This window comes from Rhineura floridana, chromosome 9, assembly GCF_030035675.1.
Source record: "Rhineura floridana isolate rRhiFlo1 chromosome 9, rRhiFlo1.hap2, whole genome shotgun sequence".
NCBI classification, from domain to species: Eukaryota; Metazoa; Chordata; class Lepidosauria; order Squamata; family Rhineuridae; genus Rhineura; species Rhineura floridana.
In genome coordinates this window covers 67,935,120-67,958,886 of record NC_084488.1, presented here as the reverse complement: position 1 = coordinate 67,958,886, position 23,767 = coordinate 67,935,120, and the positions used below count along the sequence as shown (strand labels likewise).

Genomic DNA, 23,767 nt, shown 5'->3' with positions numbered 1-23,767 from the left:
AAGTCCAGAATACAAAGAAAGTTTGTAAGATTTATTTATTTATTTGATTTATATCCCACCCTTCCTCCCAGTGGGAGCCCAGGGTGGCTCTAAGTAGGTGCCTAAAAATTAAAACTGTGGATATGTGTCTAATACCAGATGAAATGACAGTGTGTTCTATAAAACAGGAGCCTTGCCTTACAATTGACCTTTTCTTGCCTTCACTGCTGCAAAGTCATCGATTATGTTCTCAAAATCTACACTATGGAAAAGACTTGTTTCTGTACTCATCAGCACCAAAGCATTCAGTCTTACATTCGGCATGCTTGCCCTCAGTTCATTTTTTATTTGTGCCATTTCTGAAAATGATCTTTCAGCACTGCAGTAGGTGACGGACAGGCACAAGTAAATTCTGAGGGCAACATTAGGAAAAAACACTCTCCATTTTGCTATTTCATATAGTTTTTAAAGGTTGTAGTGGCAAACATGACTGTTTTACAAACCTTTTGAACTGAAGAACTTCTTCAGGAAACAATTTATTAAGATCTTTTGGGAAACATTATGTAAATTTGCAGCAGCGCTAAGGATGTTTTCACTTGACATATTAATAAAATTAAGCTGCCCTGGGCTCCTGTTGGCAGGAAGGGTGGGATATAAATCAAATAATAAATAAATAAATAAAAATGGCTGAGAAATCCAAACTTGTCCAGTGCAGTTTTGTAGGCATTAAGACGTGAACTTATGCAAATAGATAATTTATCAATAATTGGATAAAATGTTTCTTTTCTGAACTTTTAAGAACCTTCTAAGACAACTTCATTCTGCTGTTTTTCATCAGGCATGAGCTTGGAGAACTGACACTCTACCACATCACTAAAGTCAAGTGTTTGTTGCTCAAAACTTTGAAAGTGTCCACACAAAAAAGCAATGTAGCAAAGCAGCAAAGGCAAAATAAATTAGTTTAGTTTTTGGTGATTGTTATAGGGACAGGTCTTCTTCACATAGCACATCATGTATTGTGGACCTCTGACTTACCCATCGTTTTAAAGAGCAATTAGACAAAGCAGGGTGTGAGACCAAGAGCTCTTTTCTGTTGTTAGCCTTTACAACTTCAGCTTATTCACTCTGCTCTGACACCTTTCCTTCCCCAGGTTCAGAGGTAACCTCTGATTAAGATCAGGGAGAAGGGACAAACAATAGAAAAAAAGTTATTGGCCCTCAGACCCTGCTTATGGGCTTCCTGATGCATCTGGCTGCCATTGTGGGAAGTAGGATGGTAGACTAGGTGGATCTTTGGTTTCATCCAATCTGGTTGCTCTTATATTCAGAGGGATTCCCCCTGCCCCTGCCATTTTTTTTTAAAAAAATATTGTTTCTGGTTTGTTGAGTCTATTTTTTTTTACTAACCTGTGGACACGATTCATTGCTTCAAGAACTCATGCATGCTCCACTGTTCTGAAGCATCAACATTTTTATTTTGCATACTATACTACTGACAGAAACAAAACAAGACATTTTTTACACTGCCATTCAGGTGAAAAAGTCTTCCAGAATGGCTTACAAAGATCAGTAATAAGACAAATCATAATAATAAAACTGTATTTTTTTTTAAAAAAAATAGCCATCTTTCTAAACACTTGTCACCGTTGTCACTTTGTGCAGAAGTCAAACACAAACCTCAACCTGCAAGTCTAACCCTGTTCAAACTTAGCCAACTTTGTTCATACAGAACACTATAAATTACTTCCTGTCCCCAAGACTCCCAATCTTTCTCCTTAGATATCATATTGCTTTTTTTTGGGGGGGGGGGAGATAACCAAAACATTTAGGATAAATAGGGCTGTACTATATTAATTATGAAGTGTTATAAAATATAAATTACATAGTGTTCTCTGACCTGATGGACTGCTGCTGCTGGATCTGGGCAAATGATAGAGATAAACTAGTAAATGGAAACTAAAGGGAAGGTGAAAATAGCTGCTCTTAAGTACTGCTGCTGACTTGTCAATCACAGTTCTGACTTCACTCATAGACTAAAAACATTGAAAAGGCAGGAAAAGCAAGGCTGGCTTATCTGGCTACATGTTTTATTTCCTAACGTCCTTAATATTATGCAGCTTTACTTCCTTTTTAAAAAAATGAAAGCTCAGAGTCTGGGCTCTCTTGCAGGCAGGGACCTCTGGTCCAGGTGCTCCAATTGCATTATGGATAATCCAGCCTCAGGTGTGGTGGAGGACACTGCCACTTCTCCACTGTTGGAAGTAAACATTTGACTGCTGATCCAGTCAATGGGAGTGGGAAGGAGGAGCATTATGATTTGCCATGGGCAATAAAATATCTTGGGCCAGTTCTCCCCTTGCCACCTTGTCCAAGCCCCCGCCATCCAATGCCTCCTTCAGAAGGCTGCTAGACCTGTCCACCGTCCAGAAAATGGGGAAATGGGTACGCACTAGCAGTTCCTGAAGCAATGTTGCCACTGGAACATAAAAACATAAGAAGCTGCCTTATACAGAGTCAGACCGTTGACATCTGTAGCTTTCTATTGTCCATGCTGACTGACAGCAACTCTCCAGGGTTTCAAGGCAGGGTCTCTCCAAGCCCTGCCTTGAGATGCAGAGGATTGTGCCTGGGACCTTCTACAGGCAGAGCAGATGTTCTACCGCTGAACATTGTTGTTGTGTTTTAATATGTTTTAAAGTCTGTTTTTAATGATGTTTTAAAGTGTTTTTAGTGCTTTTGTTGGCTGCCCTGGGCTCCTACTGGGAGAAAGGGTGGGATATAAATCAAATAAATAAATAAATAACCTACGGTCCATTCCCCTAACTTGCAAGAATAATGGGGGGAACATGCAGCTGCCTGGTGAAGCTGGCAAGAGGAGAAGTGGGATAAACATTGACCTGTATTTCTTATAAAATGACAGTTGAGAGTTGGAACACTTGCATGGCTTGGCTAGCAATGGCATGCTCTTTTCAAAGGCTGAAGAGGAGGCTCTGCTAAAAGAGATGAGCCTAGGTAGGAGGAGGAGGACAGTGCATGGACCTAGCCCACCCTTCCCTCCATTGTTGATGCATCCTTGAGGTGTAAGCTATAAGGGGCTGTCAGGGTGGGTGGGTGAAATCTTCCATGCCTGTTCAGCCATTGACAATTTCTGCTCCCAGTTCTCTTCATCCTTTGCCCATTCTCTTCAGTAGATCTCCTGCAGTTGCAAAGCCCCGTTGCCAGATGCCCTCTACCCTCACATGGGCGGGGAGAGAAGGGGGAGAGAGAGGGAGGTACCCTTGTGTGCACGAGGACACACATACATACTATCCAAGTCAGACAGAGGACATTTGGCAGTTTACCTTTGATGGAGCTGTGGGCAACCCACTGATGGGAAATGGATGGGAATGCCATTTCAAGGAACAGGCATCCGCTTCTCTCAGTATAGGGTAATTGTTGCAACCTCCCCTCCAATTTGCAATATGAGGATATTAACGGTGGGCAACAGTACAGGCTTGTGATGTCATTGTCATTTGTCATGTAGCATGTAGTCAAATGCAAATTAAACCAATAGATTGACTGAAAACCTCATGATTAATTGATTTTTAAAATTGCTTTAATTTGGTTTCTGCTCTGATTTAAAGAGACTAAAATGTGTGTAAGTGTGGGTTGACTCTGTTGTGTGCTTTTGCATTTGTAGATGCTGTGAAGCCACCTGGCAGTTCTCTACAGGCATCTGCCGAATTACCCTTAGCTGTCAACACTTCCATACCATCTGTGCAAGCAGAACTGTCCCTACCTCCACCGTATCAGCTAATTAACATCCCACCATTAGAGTCGGCCTCTAGTCAAGAAGATCCACAAGACTACCTGTTACTAATTAACTGTCAGAGCAAGAAGCCTGAACCCACAAGGTAAATGCTAACTACCTCCCCTTCCATAAAAGGTTTTAGCAACAATTCTGACATTGGCTGCTGCAGCAGAGGGCTTTCAGTTGGAACATTATTTGTTGCAAAGGCCTTCAGATTATCTTTTGTGGGAAGGGTCCTATCCCCTCTTGCAAAGTCATTTGATGTTCATCAGTCCTGGACAGACTTCAGTCTAAGTATTGAAAGCTACAATGTATTGTTACCATATATTTTGTCCCTAAAAAAAAGAAAAGAACCATGGTCCCTGTCAGACAAATGATTAAGGCTGCTATCCAGTACACACTGACCTGGGAGTAAGTCCCATTGAACCAATGGAGCCTACCTCTGAGTATTGGATGTGTTGGATTGCACACTAAGTGTGCATATAAGTGTGTGCATATTTGAATGGGTTTATAGTGCACATACATCTCCATGGCCAAGATGCTGGTGTGATATGAAACTTCAATCACCTTATTTATCTTAATGTGTGTGTGTGTGTGTGTGTGTGTGTATTAAAATGACACTTTTTATCAATGATTTTACCAAGGACTAGGCTTTCTGTTCAAAAACTTTAAAGTCACAGAAAAAAATAGTTTGTTACTGATCTCTCTTAATTTTTATCATGCACTTGCAAACCAGCTCTTATGTTGTCTCGGATGAAGGGGAGGAGTATTTACTGCTGGAGGATTTTGAAAGTAAAAAGATTCCATTGCAGTGAGTGTAATGAGAATTGTTTGGGATCTGTGTTTAGAATTTAACCTCGAAGCTATAACTTGTTTGAAACAACTCCAGTGTGTGTGTGTGTGTGTGTTGCATGTTGTGCTGTGGATTTTAATAAGCGGTGCAAATAATTAATACCTGAAGGATCCAAATATATATAAAAAATTGTAACTCTGTGTGTAAAGCTGCTTGTTTGTCCTTTGTGGGCCTTTTTTGTGATTTTAAAAGGAGCAAAGAGCTTAGTTATTTTGCATAATTGAAGAATGCTGTGGCTATCCTACCTTCTTTCTCTTCTGCTCTTTTGTCTCTCTCTAACAAAAAACTAACAGTTGTATCCACCCCACCCCCACCCCAAATGACAGGATGTGATATTATTCATACTGCGACAGTTCGCATGTCATAATAAACCGTAGTCAGTGGGTCCACTGTGGGCATGGAGATTACTCCCACTTTGCTGCTCCCTGCTAGCACGTGGGGACAAATATGATCCCTGGTTTAATGTTACTTCCACATGGGGTGTGTGGTTTTCGTTCCAAACAAATTACAGTAGGGCCCCACTTATATGGCGGGTTCCGTTCCAGACCCCTCCGTAAAGTGGAAAACGCTGTAAAGCGGAACCCCATTGACTTTAATGGGCTGCGTCGCGTGAAAATGACGCAAAAGAGAAAAAAATAGCTTTTAAATTAAAAACGAAAGCCGCCGCATCAGTGGAACACCTTAAAGCGGAATGCCGTAAAGCGGGGCCCTACTGTATGATTATTAAGCCAATAACAAACACTGGCTTCATATCATGGCATGTTTGGCATGAAACAAACCACAATTCCTGGTTTGGAAGTAACACTAAGCTAGGAATCATGGTTTGTTGCCCCTGCTCATCGTACTGGGGAACGAGTGAAGCAGGAGCCATCAGCATGTTCATGGTGAAACATTAAGTATGGTGTACTGCAAGGGTGGCTAACATGTGGCCCACCAGATGTCATTGCACTCACAACTCCTATCAGCCCCAGCCAGTGTGGCCAGTGGTCAAGGATGATGGGAGTTGTAGTCCACCAACATCTGGAGGGCCAGATGCTAGCCACCTGTGGTTTACTGTGATGTGCAAATGCAGCCACCATGTTACAAAGGCAAGGATTTCATGCCTCAGTCTCTTTTAAATGTAGAGGTTTCTTCGCTTTTAATTCTCTGTTATGTTAGGGAGATAGGATTACTGATTTTAGAAAATAAACACCTTCTGTCTGTATATTATATACTAGTTTTATAGATGGCCAGTCATATAAAATCCAGTAAATATTATATGTAGCAAAGTGTTACAAATTAGAAATAATCTCAGTTCCTGTCTCATCTTAATAGGGTCTTCCTTTTTTGTAGCACCATAATATAATATAAAATATAATATTATAATATAAATCTTTAAAAACTAGTACTTAGACAAAAAGGATTAATGCAACTCTCGAAATGGAAACTCAAAATGGAAAAGGATGATCAGTGTATTTCAAAACTGAACAAGGCTTGAGCAATTGTTTAGGGAGTATTTCATTTTTTTAAAAAGTACTTGAAATGGTGAACATAAGATTTAACCAATATCTTCCGAATTATCCTTAGCAACTCAACAGCAGAAGTTAATTGGATTTCACATTTTGACTGTAACCAGTATTGCAAATACTAATTTAGGAGGTGGTCAGCTGGTCCATCTGATTTTGGCCCTTCACCCCAGCTTCTCTTGTAAGACCATCCCCACCAAAAATCCACAAGATCTGTTGGAGCTGAGACCTTAGAAGTGTGCAGTATGAACTTACAGTTCATCATTAAGGTAGCTACTCTTTGGATCCAAAAATCAGAATGAGACCTACCCATGCTGTACTACTTTACATATCAAGAAACCTTTTCTCTTCTAGTGTAGAGTCCATTTCTGCACGACTGTAATTCACATAAACCCAAGCTATTAATTATAGCTTACTGTTGTGATTCACTATTTTGGGCTTCTTATTTTGCAAAGTATATAAAAGCTTCTATAATAACTTGGAAATGCCATACAATTCTTTTTTTTAAAATCTTTCATTTAGGTCACAATCTGACTCAGCAAAAACTGCCTCTTCTGAAACAGACTGCAATGATAATGTGCCTTCCCATAAAACATCTGTACAGTCACTGAACAAGCATGTGGTGAATGGATTTTTTCAACAGCAAAGTGTGTATGACTCTCCCCCTCCAAGAGCTGCCTCAGTATCAGTAGATGGCAGCCTTTATAATCTGCCAAGGAGTTATTCGCAGGATGTTTTACCCAAGGCGTCTCCTTCTGGGACTGATGCAGATGGAGAGCACCATGTTTTCAGTGCTCCATCTGCAACATCTTCTCTTGATGCACAGATGAAGGCTTTCTCCATTAGTTATGACATTCCCCCAACACCTGGAAGTACTTACCAGATTCCGCGAACTTTTCCAGAAGGATCATTGGCTCAGAGTTCGAAGCTAGAGACTATTCCAGATGTTCCTCCACCTCGGCCACCAAAACCTCACCATCCTTCAGACCGCTCCCCTGTGGAGGTGTGCAGTATCTCCCGTACTTCCTCAGACACAGATAGCAGCTACTGCATCCCTACAGGGGGAATGCTCCCATCACGCAGCAACACAATTTCCACCATGGATTTGAATATATTTCGTAAAGGTCAGTCCTCTTGTCTCACTATGTTTTCACACAAATGTTCATTAAGGTGTTTCTAAGATTCAGGCGCTCTCTCTCTCAAAAAAGAGATGTGCTGGAAATCTTGGGTCTTAGGGGCAAACTACACAATGCACTTCAGCAGTGTGAAATCAAGCCCCAATGTTCCCCCATCCTCAGTTCAAGATGCACTTGAGAGGAGAACATTTGCAGGAAGGAAGGGAGTATTTAGCCTTTCCTTTCCTAGCTGCTTTCTCCCTGAAGCTCCTGCTACTACTGCACCTTGCAGGGTTCCAGACTTGTGTTTACCTTAAAAATATGGGCTTTGAATTCTGCAGGGATAAAAATAGCTGGAAGTAGGGGGATCCAGGGGAAAGCAACTTGCAGAATTTAGCACACCCTTTCTCTATTGAAAATTACCCCTGTTGACTCAGGGGTATGTTTTCTGGTGGTTGAGGGTTATGCAGGCTCATGAGGTTCCCATTTTGGCTTCCAGCCACTTAATTTGAATCATAAGAAATTTATCTTTTTTGCAAAGGCGATTTCAAGCTTTCATGATTTGAGGGAAAACTTTTCATGTTGGTCAATGTTTCATCTTCATGGTCAAGCAGTGAAAACCTTAAATATAGAGGATGGTTTGGGAGCGAAGAAGCAGGAACCGTGAGCGTAAATCTCTGTGGGCAAGAAACAACACAGTGCTACTCTGCATTCATATTAGAAATAAGCCATGCTATGTATACATATTAGAAATGAACTAATGGCTGATGTGCTACATTAACTCAGCTCAGTGGCAAAGCATCTGCCTTACATGCAGAAGGCCCAAGGTTCAATCCCTGGCATCTCCAGGTAGGGCTGGGAAAGACTCTGTGTCTGAAAGCCTGGAGAACTGCTGCCAGTCAGTGTAAACAATACTGAATTAAATGGACCAGTGAGTCTGACTCAGTATAAGGTAGTTTCCCATGTTCCTAACTGTTAAGATACACTTAGAAGAAATTCAAGAAGATAGACCATGCTAATTGTTACAGCTCCCTGTTGTTTTTTTTAAAGAATCTGTTTAAGTGATTGTTTGGTGTACATGAGAGCCTTTGTACATTTGCCTTATGCAAATAGATTTTTTTTAAGTCAGCAGAAGTTTCCTTTGATTGGATAGGCTATATTATGTACTGTGTGTAGGTCTGGAATCAATCACAGGTACCTAATAAGATGATCTCCAAAATTTAAAGTAAGCTTTCCCAACTTCATTTAAACAGACGTTATCCAATGGCACCATGGTGACTAATTATACAGCTCTTATGTTTTCCTTCTTTCCTGCATTTTTTTTATCTTTGCCCAATTTACACAGGAAAATCTTTGGAGCTGATTTTTAATCTGCAAATTGCCATGTGCAATGATGACACCTTATAAATAACACATACTGAGGGCCTCAACCATTTCCTGCCTTTATAACGACACTTGTGAACTTGGATGATGGTCTGGCTTTCTGAACCAATTAGGATTTTAATTCAAATTTCCTTGGTGCATCTTTGTAAAATTTGAGCTCCTGATGAATATTCTGACAATGCATGGGCCCAAACTGTGAGAGTGGTATGGGACTAAGGATGCCAGGGGTGAAAAGTGAGCTTCAAGAACAAAGATCAGAAACAAGTGGAAGCCAGAATGCTGCACACAGAATGGTGCTTAGGGGGGGAAGATGCGGGACAGGGGCAGTGGTCTGTTAAAGGGGGCAGGAAGAAATGGGAAGACAAAGTAAAGGGAGGTCTCCATGTGTTGTCCAATTAGACAGATAGGTCTTGACTAGTCACTAGTCAACATGGCATTTCATAGTGATGATGTTATACATTTGTAGAGATGTAACATTTCTGGAAATTTTGAAGCCATGGAAAAAAAACATTTCCCCCCGTTTTTTCCAGAAAAAAACAAATTTTCAGAAAAATTGAAACAATGCAATATTAGCACTTTTTACAGATTGAAAGTCACTTTGTTACTTCAGGAACATCAAATGTAATTATGTACAAGTTGGTTTGGCATAAAATTATCACATTAGGCATATTAAAAGTACATTTTATTCAAACAAGTATTACAAATTGAATTTACTTTTTTAAATTTTTACTTTTTTTTGTAACAAATGGATCTACAAGGTCCTAAACTGTAAGGAACCTCTTTCACTTTGCCAGTTTATGAGGAACAGGCAAAAAACAATAACAAAGATACCATCAAGATTAATAACAAAATTATTTGTGTCTCTGGTAGTCCTCCACAGTGTCAAGCAGACATAAAGCATCCATTATAAAAAGAACTGAGAAAAAGGGGGGACCAAGATTCGGTGAAACATTTTATTCATCATGCTAAAATAAAACATTCCATAATCAATTTTTTCTTCATTTTTCCAATTTTTCCAATTTTTCAAAAAAAAAATGGCTTTGCAAAAAAAAAAAGGAAAAAAAACACTACTTTCCCCCTCAAATTTTTCCGTTTTTTTCCCGGGCCTTCACATCTCTATACATTTGTATCATATTGGGCTGTGCTTTGGATTTCAGAATGGTTGTGTGCAAAATGTTGCCATTCCTGATATTTCTAAAAAATAAAGCTATGTGAAATGGTTTCTTCATTTTTCTACATCCTGTTTTAAGATCTCTCTCTCGTTTTCTCTCTCTCATTTCTCTTTCTTCTTTTCTCCACCTGGTTTTGGTATTTAATGTTTCAACTTTAAGGATTAGTAGTGGCCTGCTGATTTATATGCAGACTGCATAACCAGGCGTAGGCCAGTAGCAAGTTAGCATAGGGGAAATTTCCTCTCTTAGGCTATTTGCACATAATTGTATGTGTTACACCATTGGGTGTAAGATGGGATAACACTGCTTGCTTTCTCCTCCTTTCTTTAGATATTGGTTCTCAAGATTGTTATTTTATTCCACGAACATTTCCAAATGACAGATCAAGCTCACTGGAAGGCTTCCATAACCACTCTGTAAGTATGATTTGATTTCCAACATTAGCACAAGACATTTCTGCATGTATATATGTATACACACACACACAGGGGAGACAACTGAGTCCTTCTGGAGGGTAGGGGAGGTAAGCGATGGGTATAGGATGAGGACATAGGAGGCTGCAAAGATTACATCACATCCCCAACTTGGCTAAAATGTGTATGAGCATGACAGTCAGTTATAAGACATGAGAAGGAACATAGTGGAGATCCTGGCTTGCACAATGCAAATGTTGGTGAAGGAATTCCATCGCACATTGAGACGGGAGGGCCCTGGATCTCTAAAAGGAGAAAAGACACACAAATGGTTTGGAACTAATCAGGTGCAGTGTGATAAGAAGATATGTATACTAATTCTATGGAACGAAAAGTCTCCTGTTTGGAATGTTGTTTAATTTCTTACTGTTAAAAACAATATTTGTTTCTAGAAAAACAAAAGCCTATTGACTGTGGGAAGTGTTTCAAGTGAAGAATTGGATGAAAATTATGTCCCCATGAATCCAAACTCTCCCCCACGGCAGCATTCTAGCAGTTTTACTGAAGCTATCCAGGAAATGACGAACTATGTGCCAATGACACCTGGCACCTTTGACTTTTCTCTGTTTGGAATGCAAGTCCCACCACCAGCACACATGGGCTTTAGGTCCAGTCCAAAGACTCCTCCCAGAAAGCCAGTCCCCGTTGCTGAATGTGAACCACCACCTGTGGATAGGAACCTCAAGCCAGACAGGAAAGGTAAGGAGCGAGCCTGCACTGCCAGCTACTCGTTAGTGTTTGATTATCGTTTTTATGCTCCCCCTCCCTCCTTTCACATAATAAAATCTGATGTGAAATTAAGGCAGCAAAATAAAGAGTTCACAGTTATCTTATAAAATGCACACTCATCAACACTGTACATATTAACCCATATACTATGGTTGTGTTAATTAATCAAAAGACTCCCTGTACTACTACTCACAATATGCAAAATAACTGTGAATGGATCAGAAACTGTGGACTCATTTGGGTATAGAATCCAGGCCATTTATATTTTGACCTTTTTTGTAAGACTAGTGAAAGTACACATTCAGACTGTATGAATCTATAATAGAGAGGATTTTTACATTTCATTCACAGTTTTATCAGATGCCGCTGCACTTTTTTAAAATGAGTGGTTAAGCAGAAGTGATGGCAGTTTTAAATTCTTGGTCATTCACATAAAATCTACAATTCACAAATATAAACAACCTTTGGGCAGCTGACAGTCATATTTTCTGTACTGTCTATTTAAATAAATGTGTTCATATGTATAACCGCTTTGAGATCTTTTAGATAGTAAGCAGTCTATAAATGGAAATAATAATAATGTATATGTATCTTTGGGGAGGTCAAATAGCTTGCTATTTGCATTTGGCGTCATGCGCTTTGCCAGTTAACAGCTATTTACACAAATAAGGGAGAGCCTCTATTCATCGAAGCTTTGAAAGCCCTCTGGAAGTCTGTAACAGAGGGTGCATAAGCTGGCAGCATTGGTCAATGTAATGTATTATGAATTAATGGCTGGATTCACACATCATGCTAGTTTAATGCAATGTGAATGACTAGGAACAAGCTGTAGTGAGCGTCTGGCATGAGGCTGGCAGAAGTAGTGCAGAAGCTTTTGCTTCCACTTTTGCTTAATCACATCCAGTCCAACAAACTGTGATTAACATTAATTTCAAATCAAGCCAACTTCAAACTATAGTTTGCTGAAGTTGGCTTTTTAAGATCAATCATATATTTTGCTAACAACAGTTATAGGTCTGGATGACAAGGCAAACTGTGGTTAACTAAAAGTGGAAGTAAAAGCTTCCAAACACCATCACCTCAGCTGGATGAGATGAGTGAAGTGGGCAAGTGCATGACTCCAAAGCTGACTATGGCTCATTGCTTCATGTCACACTAAACTGTAGGAAATATGGCCATTTTGTATAAATAAAGAGACAAGCAAGCTTAAAAAAATTAAAAAGACATCAAATGTTTAAGTATATATGTATCAGAAATATCATTTCAGTATTCTTTTTAACAGCACTGTGTACTGAATTATGTATTTGTAGTAATTATGCTTTTGGCTGCTCTAACTTTTCAAAGCTTGCATGCATTGGTGATGGTACTTGGCAAGCAGCATTGCTAGCAAATTGGAAGTCAGCTTGGGAAAATTCCTGTCTTCTCTCAGAACTACTGGATAGCATTCATATAAATCCTATTAGTTAAATGGCACTAAAAAAACCCTCATTGATTTGGTTAGTAATAAAGAATGGTGCTGACAGTTAGAGGGATGGATGAGTTCAAAGATCCCAGAAAGGTGATGAAATGTGCATTTCTTTTTTTTGCTTAGCACCATTGCAAACTATATTGTTGTTGCTCTCTTCTTCAGTAGAGCGGTATTGATAGGCTGCAATAATGATCAGTGTTAAGCTGGAAGTCAATAGTACCAAACATTAATTGATGGCAAAATACAATTACAGAATCATGCTTAGAAACTAGAATATAATCTAGCAATTGAAATATATTCTTAAGAACATACAAAAAGTCCTGCTGGGACCAAAGGCCTACCTGGACAAGCATTTTGTTCCCATAGCAACCAGATTCCTATGGGAAGCCCACAACCAGGACATGAGTGCAATACCATTCTCCCACTCATGAACCCCAGCAACTGGTATTTAGACGTTTACTGCCATTTCGAATAACTATATATATAACTATACACACAGACACACACACAGGTCTCCCTTTACCTAAGGAACAACTGAAAATAACTTTCAAGGTTGGTTCTTGGGTTTGCCCTCTGCGCCTGTATTTGGAGCTGGATTGAAACAAGTCTGCAACATTGGTTTTTGTTTATATACCTGTCCTTGTCAAGATAATAATGTAGCATTTCATATCCAGTAATAAATTATGAGTGCTCTTCTGAATCTCTTAACTTGCTTAATTAATGACAGCTATCTGGTATTCTACCCTAGACTATAATTTGAGTATCTATTGCTTGCATCCCAAGATAAGTTAAATTATGGAAGTTCATGGAAAGAAAGTTTTCTGTCCCATTCTTCTTCCTTATCAACCTGCATTCCTGAAAAGCCTCTTTGGATGGGTGGTTGGGGGCCCGCCTGAACAATGTGGAATAGGGTGTGAGGGGGCTGGTTTGTGTTTGGGTGTGTGAGAGAAAATTGCCACAGATGGAATAGAACTTTTCTTCCATGAGTTTCTTTACGTCAACTTATCTCAGGATTCAATCATATGTCTTTATTTTAATAAAAGGATCTGTAGAATTATGTAATTCTATAATTTTGGAAATGACCTACTGTAAATAGGTTAACTCCTGACTAAATTGTAGCTTGCATTGTTTATATGTAACTTTTAGAGGAATTGAGTTTTCCCTGAGGCTGGCAAAGGACATTGTTTTTTCCTGTGTATAAAAGAAGCTGATAGTAGGTAACCGAGTTTTTTTTTAATTTAACATTTATATTCTGTTTTATAGCTGTCAAGATAGCTCACAATTTCAGATTATTGTAATGGAAAAGACTAGAATGGATTAGGTGTTGCCATCCACAAACTGTTTAAATCAACAATGCTGGGATATTAATAAGGATAGCCCAGTTCACTGAGACTAATTGACTATTCCCCACATGAATGACTTGTGACCTCTGGACAGAAATAATTTCAGGGATATAAAGTAGAGCTTATATTTATTTATTTATTTATTGTACTTATATACCGCCCCATAGGTAAAGCTCTCTGGGTGGTTTATATGTAATTGTAAGACGAAAAAGAAAGTAATAAAGTAGTCTAAATGTATTTATTTTTATTTTTTTTAAATATATGTTTGTTGCCTTTCAAACCGTAAAGATCTACAAGACAGCTAACAAGAAAATAAAAATACTAGTACATAATCAGTCGGCAATAAACCAAGACAATGCACTACAAGCTACATTTTGATATAATAAAGTATATCAAGTTTATCTGTGAATGTGCCTTAGTTCAGTGGTTCCCAAATTTATTTTTCCATGGATTACTTGAAAATTGCTGAGGATCTTGGCGGGTCACTTAATAATTTTTGGGTTTTTTTGCGGTTGTAGCAATTGTAATGCACTGTGCTAGATGATGTATGATTTTGAATTCCTTAGCATTCAAATTGTAATACAATAAAATACAATATATATAAAAAGAATCAATAAAAACAATTAAAAATCAATATGAATATTTAATGTGGTCATACCATGACCACCTGAATGAAGCTTACAGACCACAGTTTGGGAACCCTGACTTAGTCAAAGCAACACTGTGACATGCCTGTTATAGTGACTAGGATGGGGTGTCCTCTGTAAACCAATGCCACATCTTACAGCTTAGAAATGAGATCTGGTTTTGGTTTGGTTTGATTTTACAATTTCAGTAATCCACAGTTTTATAAATACAAGTTTAAAGAAAGTTGAACAGCCCAGTTACTTTCTTGCTCCAAAATATAATATAATGTTTTTGGCTATAGCTATGGTTAGCAAGGAGGGAGCTTAACCACAAGCCCAGGTTCAGACAACACACTAAGCAACCTTGGCTTAACTCAGGGCAGTGTGGCATGGGAGGAGCAAAGTGGCTGCAAGCTGCTGTCTGAAGCCCACACATTTGTGAGTCCCCGGTAAGCCATAGTTTGGCTTACTGTGACAGGTGAGCCCAGGCCATTGTATTTGAAACAGGTTTTTTACTACATATTATTAATAAATATTTGGGGAGTCAGCAGAGGTAAGAAGTAGCTTTAGTCCCACACCAGTGGTATTCCAGAGTTCACCTTTTTACCATATAAGATAGTGGCAGACATCCATTAATTTGGGGCAAAATTAAGTGCTGTGCACTGTTGTTGTATTTTACCCGACACTAGGTAGCCCTACAACCACCAAGAGTCATCTCATAGAGGGAAAATGAGTATCTGTTTACAGAGCATGCAGATTGCATCCAACAGGAGGCTTCCACCACCATTCTTTGAGCATGTGTACTGCCCGTACATCTTGTAGTAATGCATGTGTGGTCATCTCATACAAGGATCTATATATTGTTGCATTTTTCTACATGGTTTATTTATTTATTTATTTATTTTATTACATTTTTAGACCGCCCTATAGCAATAAGCTCCCAGGGCGGTTCTAAGCTTTGGCATGCTAAGAAAATGGCCTGCCTGGCAGAAGACCATAAGCACATGAGATCCCATTGGCTGCTATAGAAGGAAACAGTTTCAAAAAAAAAAAAAAAAAGGAAACAGTCTCAGCTGCACTTAGGAATCGGTTTTGCTGGAAAGTGATCATGGTCTTTACAAATATATTAATCTGATTATGTTTATAAAATAGTGGAGATCTCCACATAGTGGTACTCCAATATATTTTATTTATTTGTTTATAACGGTATATATAGGCTGCCCTATGACAAAGGATAAGAAATAAGATTATTTAAGATTCAGTAATAAAAGTATGAAACAGCATGAAAACAGTCCCAGAGAGTGGATGTGTTTTCACATAATACTAAACCATAGTTTAGTGCAGCTTTCCCAAAATTTGGCTCTTTAGTTATTGTTGGACTACACCTCCCATCAGACCTAACCGGCATGGCCTATGGTTGGGGAAGATGGGAGTTGTAGTCCAACATAATCTGCGAACCCAGGGTTGAGAGAGGTTGGTTTAATGCTACATGTCCAAACCATTTAGGGCTTTAAGTCAAAACCAGCACTTTAAATTGATCTCAGAAATGCACCAGTAACCAGCGCAGCTCATATAATAAAGGTGTTACAGATACTGATTGCCTTGTCCGAAATAGGGCTCAGCAGCTGAGTTCTGGACAGTTTGTGAACCACCTTTAAGGCAGACCCACATAGAGTACATTACAGTAGTTTAGTGTGGATGTGATCAGAGCATAGATCACTGTGGCAAGGTCACCCCTCTCGTTGGTGTATCAGCCAAAGCGGGTAAAAAGTGGTCCTGGTAACTGATGCTACCTGGGCTTCCTTGGTCAGTGCTGAATCCAGGAGCGCTCCCAGACTGAGTACTTGGCCTTTCAGAGAAGTGCCACCCCACCCAACACCAGCTGTAAAGCATCTCCTTGTAATTAATGAGACCCATCTGTTGATGGCATTCTACCTGCTGTTCTCACATTGCTTCCTTCAAGCAAGTTTCCAGCATGTCTTCTGAATACAGTGCTTATGCCCTAGCTTGAGCTTTTGCCGCACTGTAGAACTCTTTCCACCAGCTGCTTGCTTTTGCTTATAAGCATCGTCTTTCTGCAAGGGGCTTGGGAACTTGTTTATAGGATTCCATTTCTTCCAGTTTTTTTTATAAAACAATATTAAGAGAGACTCTTCTTTTTACCAATTAGGTCAGAGCCCTAAAATTTTAAGACCTAAGCCACATGGTTTAGAGCGAACAGATTCCCAAACCATAGGTGACTTTCCTACAAGAAGAAAGGGTATGTACTTCAGCACTGCATGCTCTCTGAGGCTCTGTGTGAAAATGTTTTCTAAAAGTGAAACTCTCATAAAACATTGTCATTGCTACTCTTATCTCAGTTTATGGGTCCTTCTTTTTCTCAACCATGATATTTCTTCCTCAAGGAAAGGCATCCTTAGCTGAGAAAAACTGTAATATGTTGTACATAAAAGCAGCTTTCCTCCAGTCAGCAATTAGCTCCTCTTGTTTTATTAATGTTTGTGAAACTGTTGGTTTTCAAATATATTACCTGTCTGCAGTTTAACTAACATTTTCTAGTGTGAAATACTTGACCATGTAGGTATCGGATTGCAGGAAAAGAGACTGATCTTGATAGGGATACTTTAGTTATAAGAACAGGGTTTGTTTGTTTTTTAAAAAAAATCATTGTATGTAACGAGCATTGAAGAGTTGAACCAGGCTACTATTTACTGCATTGTCATATTAGTTTGGTTTTTAATAAGGCTAGAAGCAGTAGCATGTTATCATTTAAACTGCCAAATCACCATTTAGCACATATCTTGGCTGTGAATTTCAGTGGCATTTGGATGAAGCACTTTTTCCATTCTTAATATACTGTACATCAAATAAAGGGTCTTCACTTGTCAGCTGTAGCTGCCATCAACCTGCAGACAGACTGCTGATCACATTGCTTTCAAAAAAAATATAGGTGCCCTTTGGGGGCAATACAGCTTTGTGGAGCTCAGTTTGTTCCTGCAGCCCCAGAATGTGTGACATGGTATGTGTGACACAGCAAGAAAGGACAGGGCCTTTAAGAATATGCAGAATGTATTTTCTCTTTTGCTAGAAAATAATAATCAGTCCCCAGGTATTGGTAATCAGGGGAAAGGGCTTCCAGTATAGAGACCATTACTTTCTGACTAATTTAAGTGCTTACACCGTATTAAAATTAAAAGCCTATGCCTAATGATGGCTGAAAGTATAATAGAAAGGAACATAACAAGCATTCTATAATGTCCTAGGGAAGATGTATGTATACGGTAGCAAAATTTTGGAAAGTCCTCTGCAGCCTGTTTAGTCTTTCTTCTCTCTCTGAGACAGTGGTAGGTATAATAGCATTTACATTTTCATGGGCTTTACATACGGATGTAATTTAGAATTCCTGTGAAGTTCATGTATGTTAAAAAATATCAAGAGTACATTTTCATGTTTATACTTTCAGGTTATTCAAAGGCCTTGATAGAAACTGCTTCCAAGTAATTTTATTCTTGATCATCACCGGAACACTTTTAAATTAGTGTGAGTGATTTAAAAAGCTATTAAATAGGCATTCTTGGAAGTTCTGCCACTTCATATTGCTCTGAACACCAAGGGCCTTGAGGCAATGAAAAATTGTGAATAGTGCAATCCTCTACTGTATTTGGATATCTGCAAAACAGACTCCTATTATACACACAGTCAGTCCTTAAATCTTCACAAGCACTTAAAGCTGTAATCCTGCGCACACTTACCTAGGAGTAAGTCCCATTGAAGTCACTGGGTCTTACTTTTAAGTACATATGTACAGGACTGTCAGAAACGTCATGTACAAATTACTGTTATGTGACTTACTTTAAGTGCTTAAATCTGTTCGTTAAACATAAACAAACTAGACTGCAGATACACTGCAATTCTGGTATGATTTTTACACGGATATAGTTATTTTTTTTTAATTGCAGGATAATGTTAGGCTATAGGGTGATATCCAACTAACATACTCAGAGCAATCCCATTGAAATCAACTGAAAGCTACCTAAGTCTGTTGATTTCATTGCTCCAAGTATGACTAATGTTGGATATTACCCATAGCTATTTGCTCAAAGTTCATTTTGCAAAATAGCAAGTTTGTTCTTTTTAATATGGACTGTTGTGAGACTTTCCTAAATCTAATAATGTAGTACTGAGACCTAACTAGGGTTATAAAGATGTTATGCCATTGTTAGGCTAGTAATGAAAGCTCAGATTTTAATGTGCTTAATAACCTAGCTGAAATTAAGGTAACGTGAAAGCACTTTCAGTGTAGAGATGTTTTCCTAAAACACAGATCAAGCTCAAGAATTATATTTGTGGCAGAGATTAGCTTTCATTTGCTCAGAAGAAGTACCCTCCTAAAGCAGAGCCTTATGACAGAAAACAACACTTAAGCATACTTTATCAAGACATTTAACAAAATTCAGCTGCAAGTTATAGCTCTGCTCTGACTATAAGGTATACCCCTTTGATGGCCTCAGGCCATGAAGCAGTGTATAAATTTGTAAAATAAATGTACAGTAGGGCACTGTTTGCATTCACACATAATGGTAAACCATGGTTTAGCACTACATGCATGAGCAAGGAATTACTGCGGATCTTGGGCTTGCACAACTGCTCTTGCACAGTTGGGTAGCGGCCTTTGGCATAATTTAGAATCCTGGCTTCTTATATCATATGAAACTGAGATAATGGTTTAAAACAACCTCACAGCTATTTCAAATCAACCTCTGAGCTATTTTTATTTCATAAACCATGGTCTGAAGCTGAGTTGTTTTGAAACTGACAAGTGTTTGTTTCTCATGATCTCTAGTTCATACATAGGACAAGTTGGGATTCATGGAAAGTGAAACTAAATTCTGTTGACCTTATTCTACTGCCATGCAAGGGTGGAAGGGGGAGTGCAAGCCCAAGGCTTGCAGCTACTCCTTCCTACTAACAGCACTCAACCATGGTTTAATGTTGCACAAAACTATTCGACTCTGCATGTGTAAGAGAAGGCAAGTGGATCTGAACAGCATGTTTTGGTGCACAATCGACCCCTTTTCCTAGGTTCTATAGCAAAGCAGCACCTGTGCCATTTATGTGAAAATTTGAATTAGTTCAGCTGTGGCCACAAGAGTGTAAACAAGATGAAATGTAGAAGCCCTTTGTAGAATAGATTTATACTTGAATCATTCTTAATCTAGGAAGTGTCAGAACATTCAAATAATAGTAGCCATTATTTAATTTTAAACTAGAAATATATATAATAGCTCAAGTATTTCAAGAAGAAAACATAAGGTTGTGAGTCCTCTAATTTTAATGCATTCCCTTTATGAAATTATTTTCTCCCTGGCAGCCTTAAAATCATAAGAATTGCAATAATATTGTAAGAGTACCTTTTGAAGAACAAAAGGTCTCCTCTCAGTACATTATTTTAAAATTTTATTTGCTTTTATATAGTAAAACCAGCACCGCTAGAAATAAAACCTCTACCTGAATGGGAAGAATTGCCAGCTCCAGTTAGATCTCCCATCACAAGAAGTTTTACACGAGAGTAAGTCTTTCCCATTTTAAAACTTAAATATTGGCTATTGTGAGTGTGTGTACTATCCAAGTAAACCTTTGATCTTATCCCAGTCTGCGTCTGTGTTGAAATTGCTTTTAAAGATATTTTAAAGCTTTTTTAAAAGATGTTTTAAAGATATTTTGTTTTAATGTATTTTAAAGTCTGTTTTTAAGATGTTTTAGAGAGTTTTTATTGTTTGGTTTGCCACCCTGGGCTTATTCTGGCAGGAAGGGCGAGATATAAATTTAATTAACAACAACAACAACAACAATAATAATAATAATAATGTGGTAAAAAGCATCTCACCTCAATCCTATGCATGTTTACTTAGACGTACGTCTCACTGTGTTGAGATTGTGTGCTTTGGGTGTTGTTTTTGCAGAACTATTTCTTACCACGTTCAACAGAGCACACTCCTTAGTGCAGTGATGGTGTGGAGAAAGGCCACATTCTCTTGGGGAGAAGTGGGCTGGGATAATCCCCCCCCATTCACACACAAATGTGTGTGTGTGTATATATATGTATGTCTGAGAGAGAGACACACACAGATTCACACAATCACATTCAAGCCCCATCTGCACTAAACATTAAAAACACTCTTACACCAGTTTAACTGTCATGGCTTCCCCAAAGAATCCTGGGAAGTGTAGCTTGTTAAGGGTGCTGAGAGAGACTCCTATTCCCCTCGTAGAGCTACAGTTCTCAGAGTTGCCTGGGAAGAGGGATTGATTGTTAAACCACTCTGCTTGAGGAATAAGGGCTTCCTAACAACTCTCAACACCCTTAACAAGCTACAGTTTCCAGGATTCTTTGGGGAAACCATGACAGTTAAACTGGTGTAAGAGTATTTTAAATGTGTGGTGCAGGTGGGGCCTTACTCTTAACACATAGTCTATAGTCTGACATGGTCACAACACACAGCCTAAGACATCCCCTGTGCTTAGCCCCTCCCCCCAGATGGAGCCTCATTGTATTTTCATCCCCATTGTGGCACACTGAGCAGGTAAGTTTAAGTCTCCCCTCCCTGCACACTGCTGTGGATATGAAAACCAGTCCTTTGCTCTTCAATTGTTTGGTGCTGAGGGTTAACCTCCCAATGAAATGTACCACGATGGAGATTAAAATTACTCCAGTCATGTGAAGGAGGTGGCACTCCTGATCAGCTGAGGAGCAACAAGAGGTATGGCCTGGCGGATGGGGCATGGCTTGAGGAGGGGATTCTGGGATTTGATTGAAGAGGCCTGATAGGCAGAATTAGGCCTCCAGGCCAGAGGTTTCCATGTCTGCTTGGGGGAAAGCCCTACTGAGTTCAGTGGGGCTTACTCCAATGTAAGTGGCTATAGGGACTGAGTGTAGAAATAGCATCCTTATGTATTATTTTACAATTTAACTACAGCAGACACTGTTGGATTATTGTACTAAACATTTGAGAGGAACTTTTTTTTCTTTTGCCATGACCAAAATTTCACTTTCCGTCTTTCTTAATGGTATTCCACCCTGCTATTTTCTGTTTTCTGTTTTGAAAGGCCTTTGACCTTTTAAAGGCCTGACTTTACCAGCTGGCCTACGTTGCTCTCTTGGGGACTTTTTAAAATTGGGAATTTAATGTTTTCCTAACACTCCTGTATTAACTGTTATCATCTCTTAATCTGCAGCTCTGTTTGGTTATTGCGGATTTTTTAAATTGTATTTTATGGTGCTTTGTGAGGCACCGTGAAGGTTTATTTTTTAAAAAAGGGGGGAAGGTGTATAAATATTTTAGATAAATATAATAATACATTTCATATACAAATCATATAAAAGATTGTTCCAGCTTCACTTTTAAAAAAGAATTTCTCATACTTTAGTTCCTCCAGGTTTCCTTTGTCTCCCCGACCGGATTCAGTTCATAGCACAACTTCCAGTAGTGACTCACATGACAGCGAAGAGAATTATGTACCCATGAATCCAAATCAGTCCAGTGATGATCCAGTATGTAGTTTTGCACTTCCAGTACTCTCTTTACTGTGCAGTCTTTTAAACTAATGCCATTCTTGTGTTTTCTTGGTGTGAGACACAGGTGGTCAAACTGTTCGAGAATGAGGGCTACACTGACTTTTTTGGGGAGGGGATGTAATCACATTTCTATTCAAATCTATTTGAATTTGCTTATATGTAAACCTGTTTAGGGGTTACAATGATATTTTTGTCATCACTTTTTCAAATTTTCTTACATTCAAACATATTTCTATAATCATGAGATTATTTTCCATGAGAAAAGTAAAATAAAAATTAACTTGTAAATAATGGAATGTATATTGCATTATCTATATTGTTCTCTGTTTATATTTTCTTAATTAGGGATTGCTGCCCCTGCTTGCTTCATTTGCTCGTCAACACCCCACCTAACCCCTCCCCCAAACCACAACGTCCCTTAGAGCTCACTCAAACCATTCCCCTCCCCTTAGATCTCACAAAAAGTCTTTTACAATCCTCCCCCTGCTTCTCCTCCCCACCCCTCGCTGGAGAGACAAAGGAACACCAACCTCACCTATCCCCAATTACCCCCAGGTCTTGGCAAACTCCCGCTCCCCTTAGACCTGGCCAAGCCTAATTTTCTCTCGCCCACTTTACAGGTCACCAAGCTTCCTTTCCGCCTCCCTTTAGACTTCTTGTGAGGAGGAGGGAAGCAGAGAAGGGAGGCAGCTGACCAAGGCCAGCTGCACAGGAATACTCAGGATAGGGCAGCTCCTCAGCAACCATCCTGTTCGCCTGCTGCTTCCCTCTTCCTTGTTCTCTGCAGCTGAGGCTGAAACAGCATCTTCGGTGAGGTGGGAGGTGGCAGTAGAGCAGGATGGTTGCTGAGAAGCTGCCCCAGCCCTGTTGTGACAGTTCCTCTGCAGCTCGCCTAGGCCACCCGCGGCTGCTCTCCAACATTGCTGTGATGGTCTGGCAACATTTAGAAGGCTGTTGTCATGCTGTAGTTTGCAGGGACATCTGTTGGCAGATGGTGCTGCAAACTACAGTGTGATGACAGCCTTAGAAAAATATTACATGTAAGATTTAAACATAAGAACCCTGCTGGATAACACCAAAGGTTTATCTAGTCCAGTATCATATTTTCCACAGTGGCCAACCAACTGTCTATGAGTAACCCACAAGCAGGACATGAGGGAAATAGTCCTCTTCCACTAAAATTCCCCAGCATCTGCTATTTCGAGGTATACTGCTTTTGATTCTGGAGGCAGTATGTAGTCTTCATGACTAATAGTTGTTGACAGCCTTATCCTACATGAATTATCTGCTCCCCTTTCAGATTCATCTAAGTTGGTGACCATCACCACATCTTGTGGAAATGAATTCCATAGTGGTAACTATGCATTGTGTAGAGAAGTTGTTCCTTTTGTTTGTCCTGAATCTCCCACCATTCCACTTCATTGGATGACCCAGGTCATAATCCTATGAGAGAGGAAGAAAAACTCCTCTTGATTCACTTTGTTCACCCCGTGCATAATTTTATACAGCTCTGCTATGTCTCTTCTTACTTGCCCTTTTAAAGTCCTTATGAACATAGGTATCATATTTGAGGCTCATCTTGTTCTCCCTAATTATCATGTTAAAGTTAATTAAGGCAATACTGATGTTAAAATATTGTTGGTTCTTTAAAAACATTTTACAAAATGAGATATCTGTTCAGTTTCTCCTATGCAATGCATTGTTGAGAACTACATTCCGTTAAAGCTGTCACTGTTGCTGACTGAAATATTTCAC

The 23,767-nt window shown here is 39.2% G+C and overlaps 1 protein-coding gene across 4 annotated transcripts in view; it reads left to right on the top strand.

The window, feature by feature from the left end:
* GAB1 (GRB2 associated binding protein 1) overlaps positions 1-23,767 on the top strand; it is a 136,664-nt gene that overhangs the window by 109,729 nt on the left and 3,168 nt on the right. The window contains exons 3-10 of one of the 4 annotated variants that reach the window (XM_061584834.1): positions 3,659-3,872; positions 4,506-4,580; positions 6,650-7,251; positions 10,128-10,213; positions 10,663-10,969; positions 16,607-16,696; positions 19,912-20,005; positions 21,865-21,988. In XM_061584834.1, the coding sequence (XP_061440818.1) occupies positions 3,659-3,872; positions 4,506-4,580; positions 6,650-7,251; positions 10,128-10,213; positions 10,663-10,969; positions 16,607-16,696; positions 19,912-20,005; positions 21,865-21,988 (1,592 nt within the window). The remainder of the gene's footprint in view (positions 1-3,658; positions 3,873-4,505; positions 4,581-6,649; positions 7,252-10,127; positions 10,214-10,662; positions 10,970-16,606; positions 16,697-19,911; positions 20,006-21,864; positions 21,989-23,767) is intronic. The other 3 variants (XM_061584836.1, XM_061584835.1, XM_061584837.1) reach the window with 3 other exon arrangements.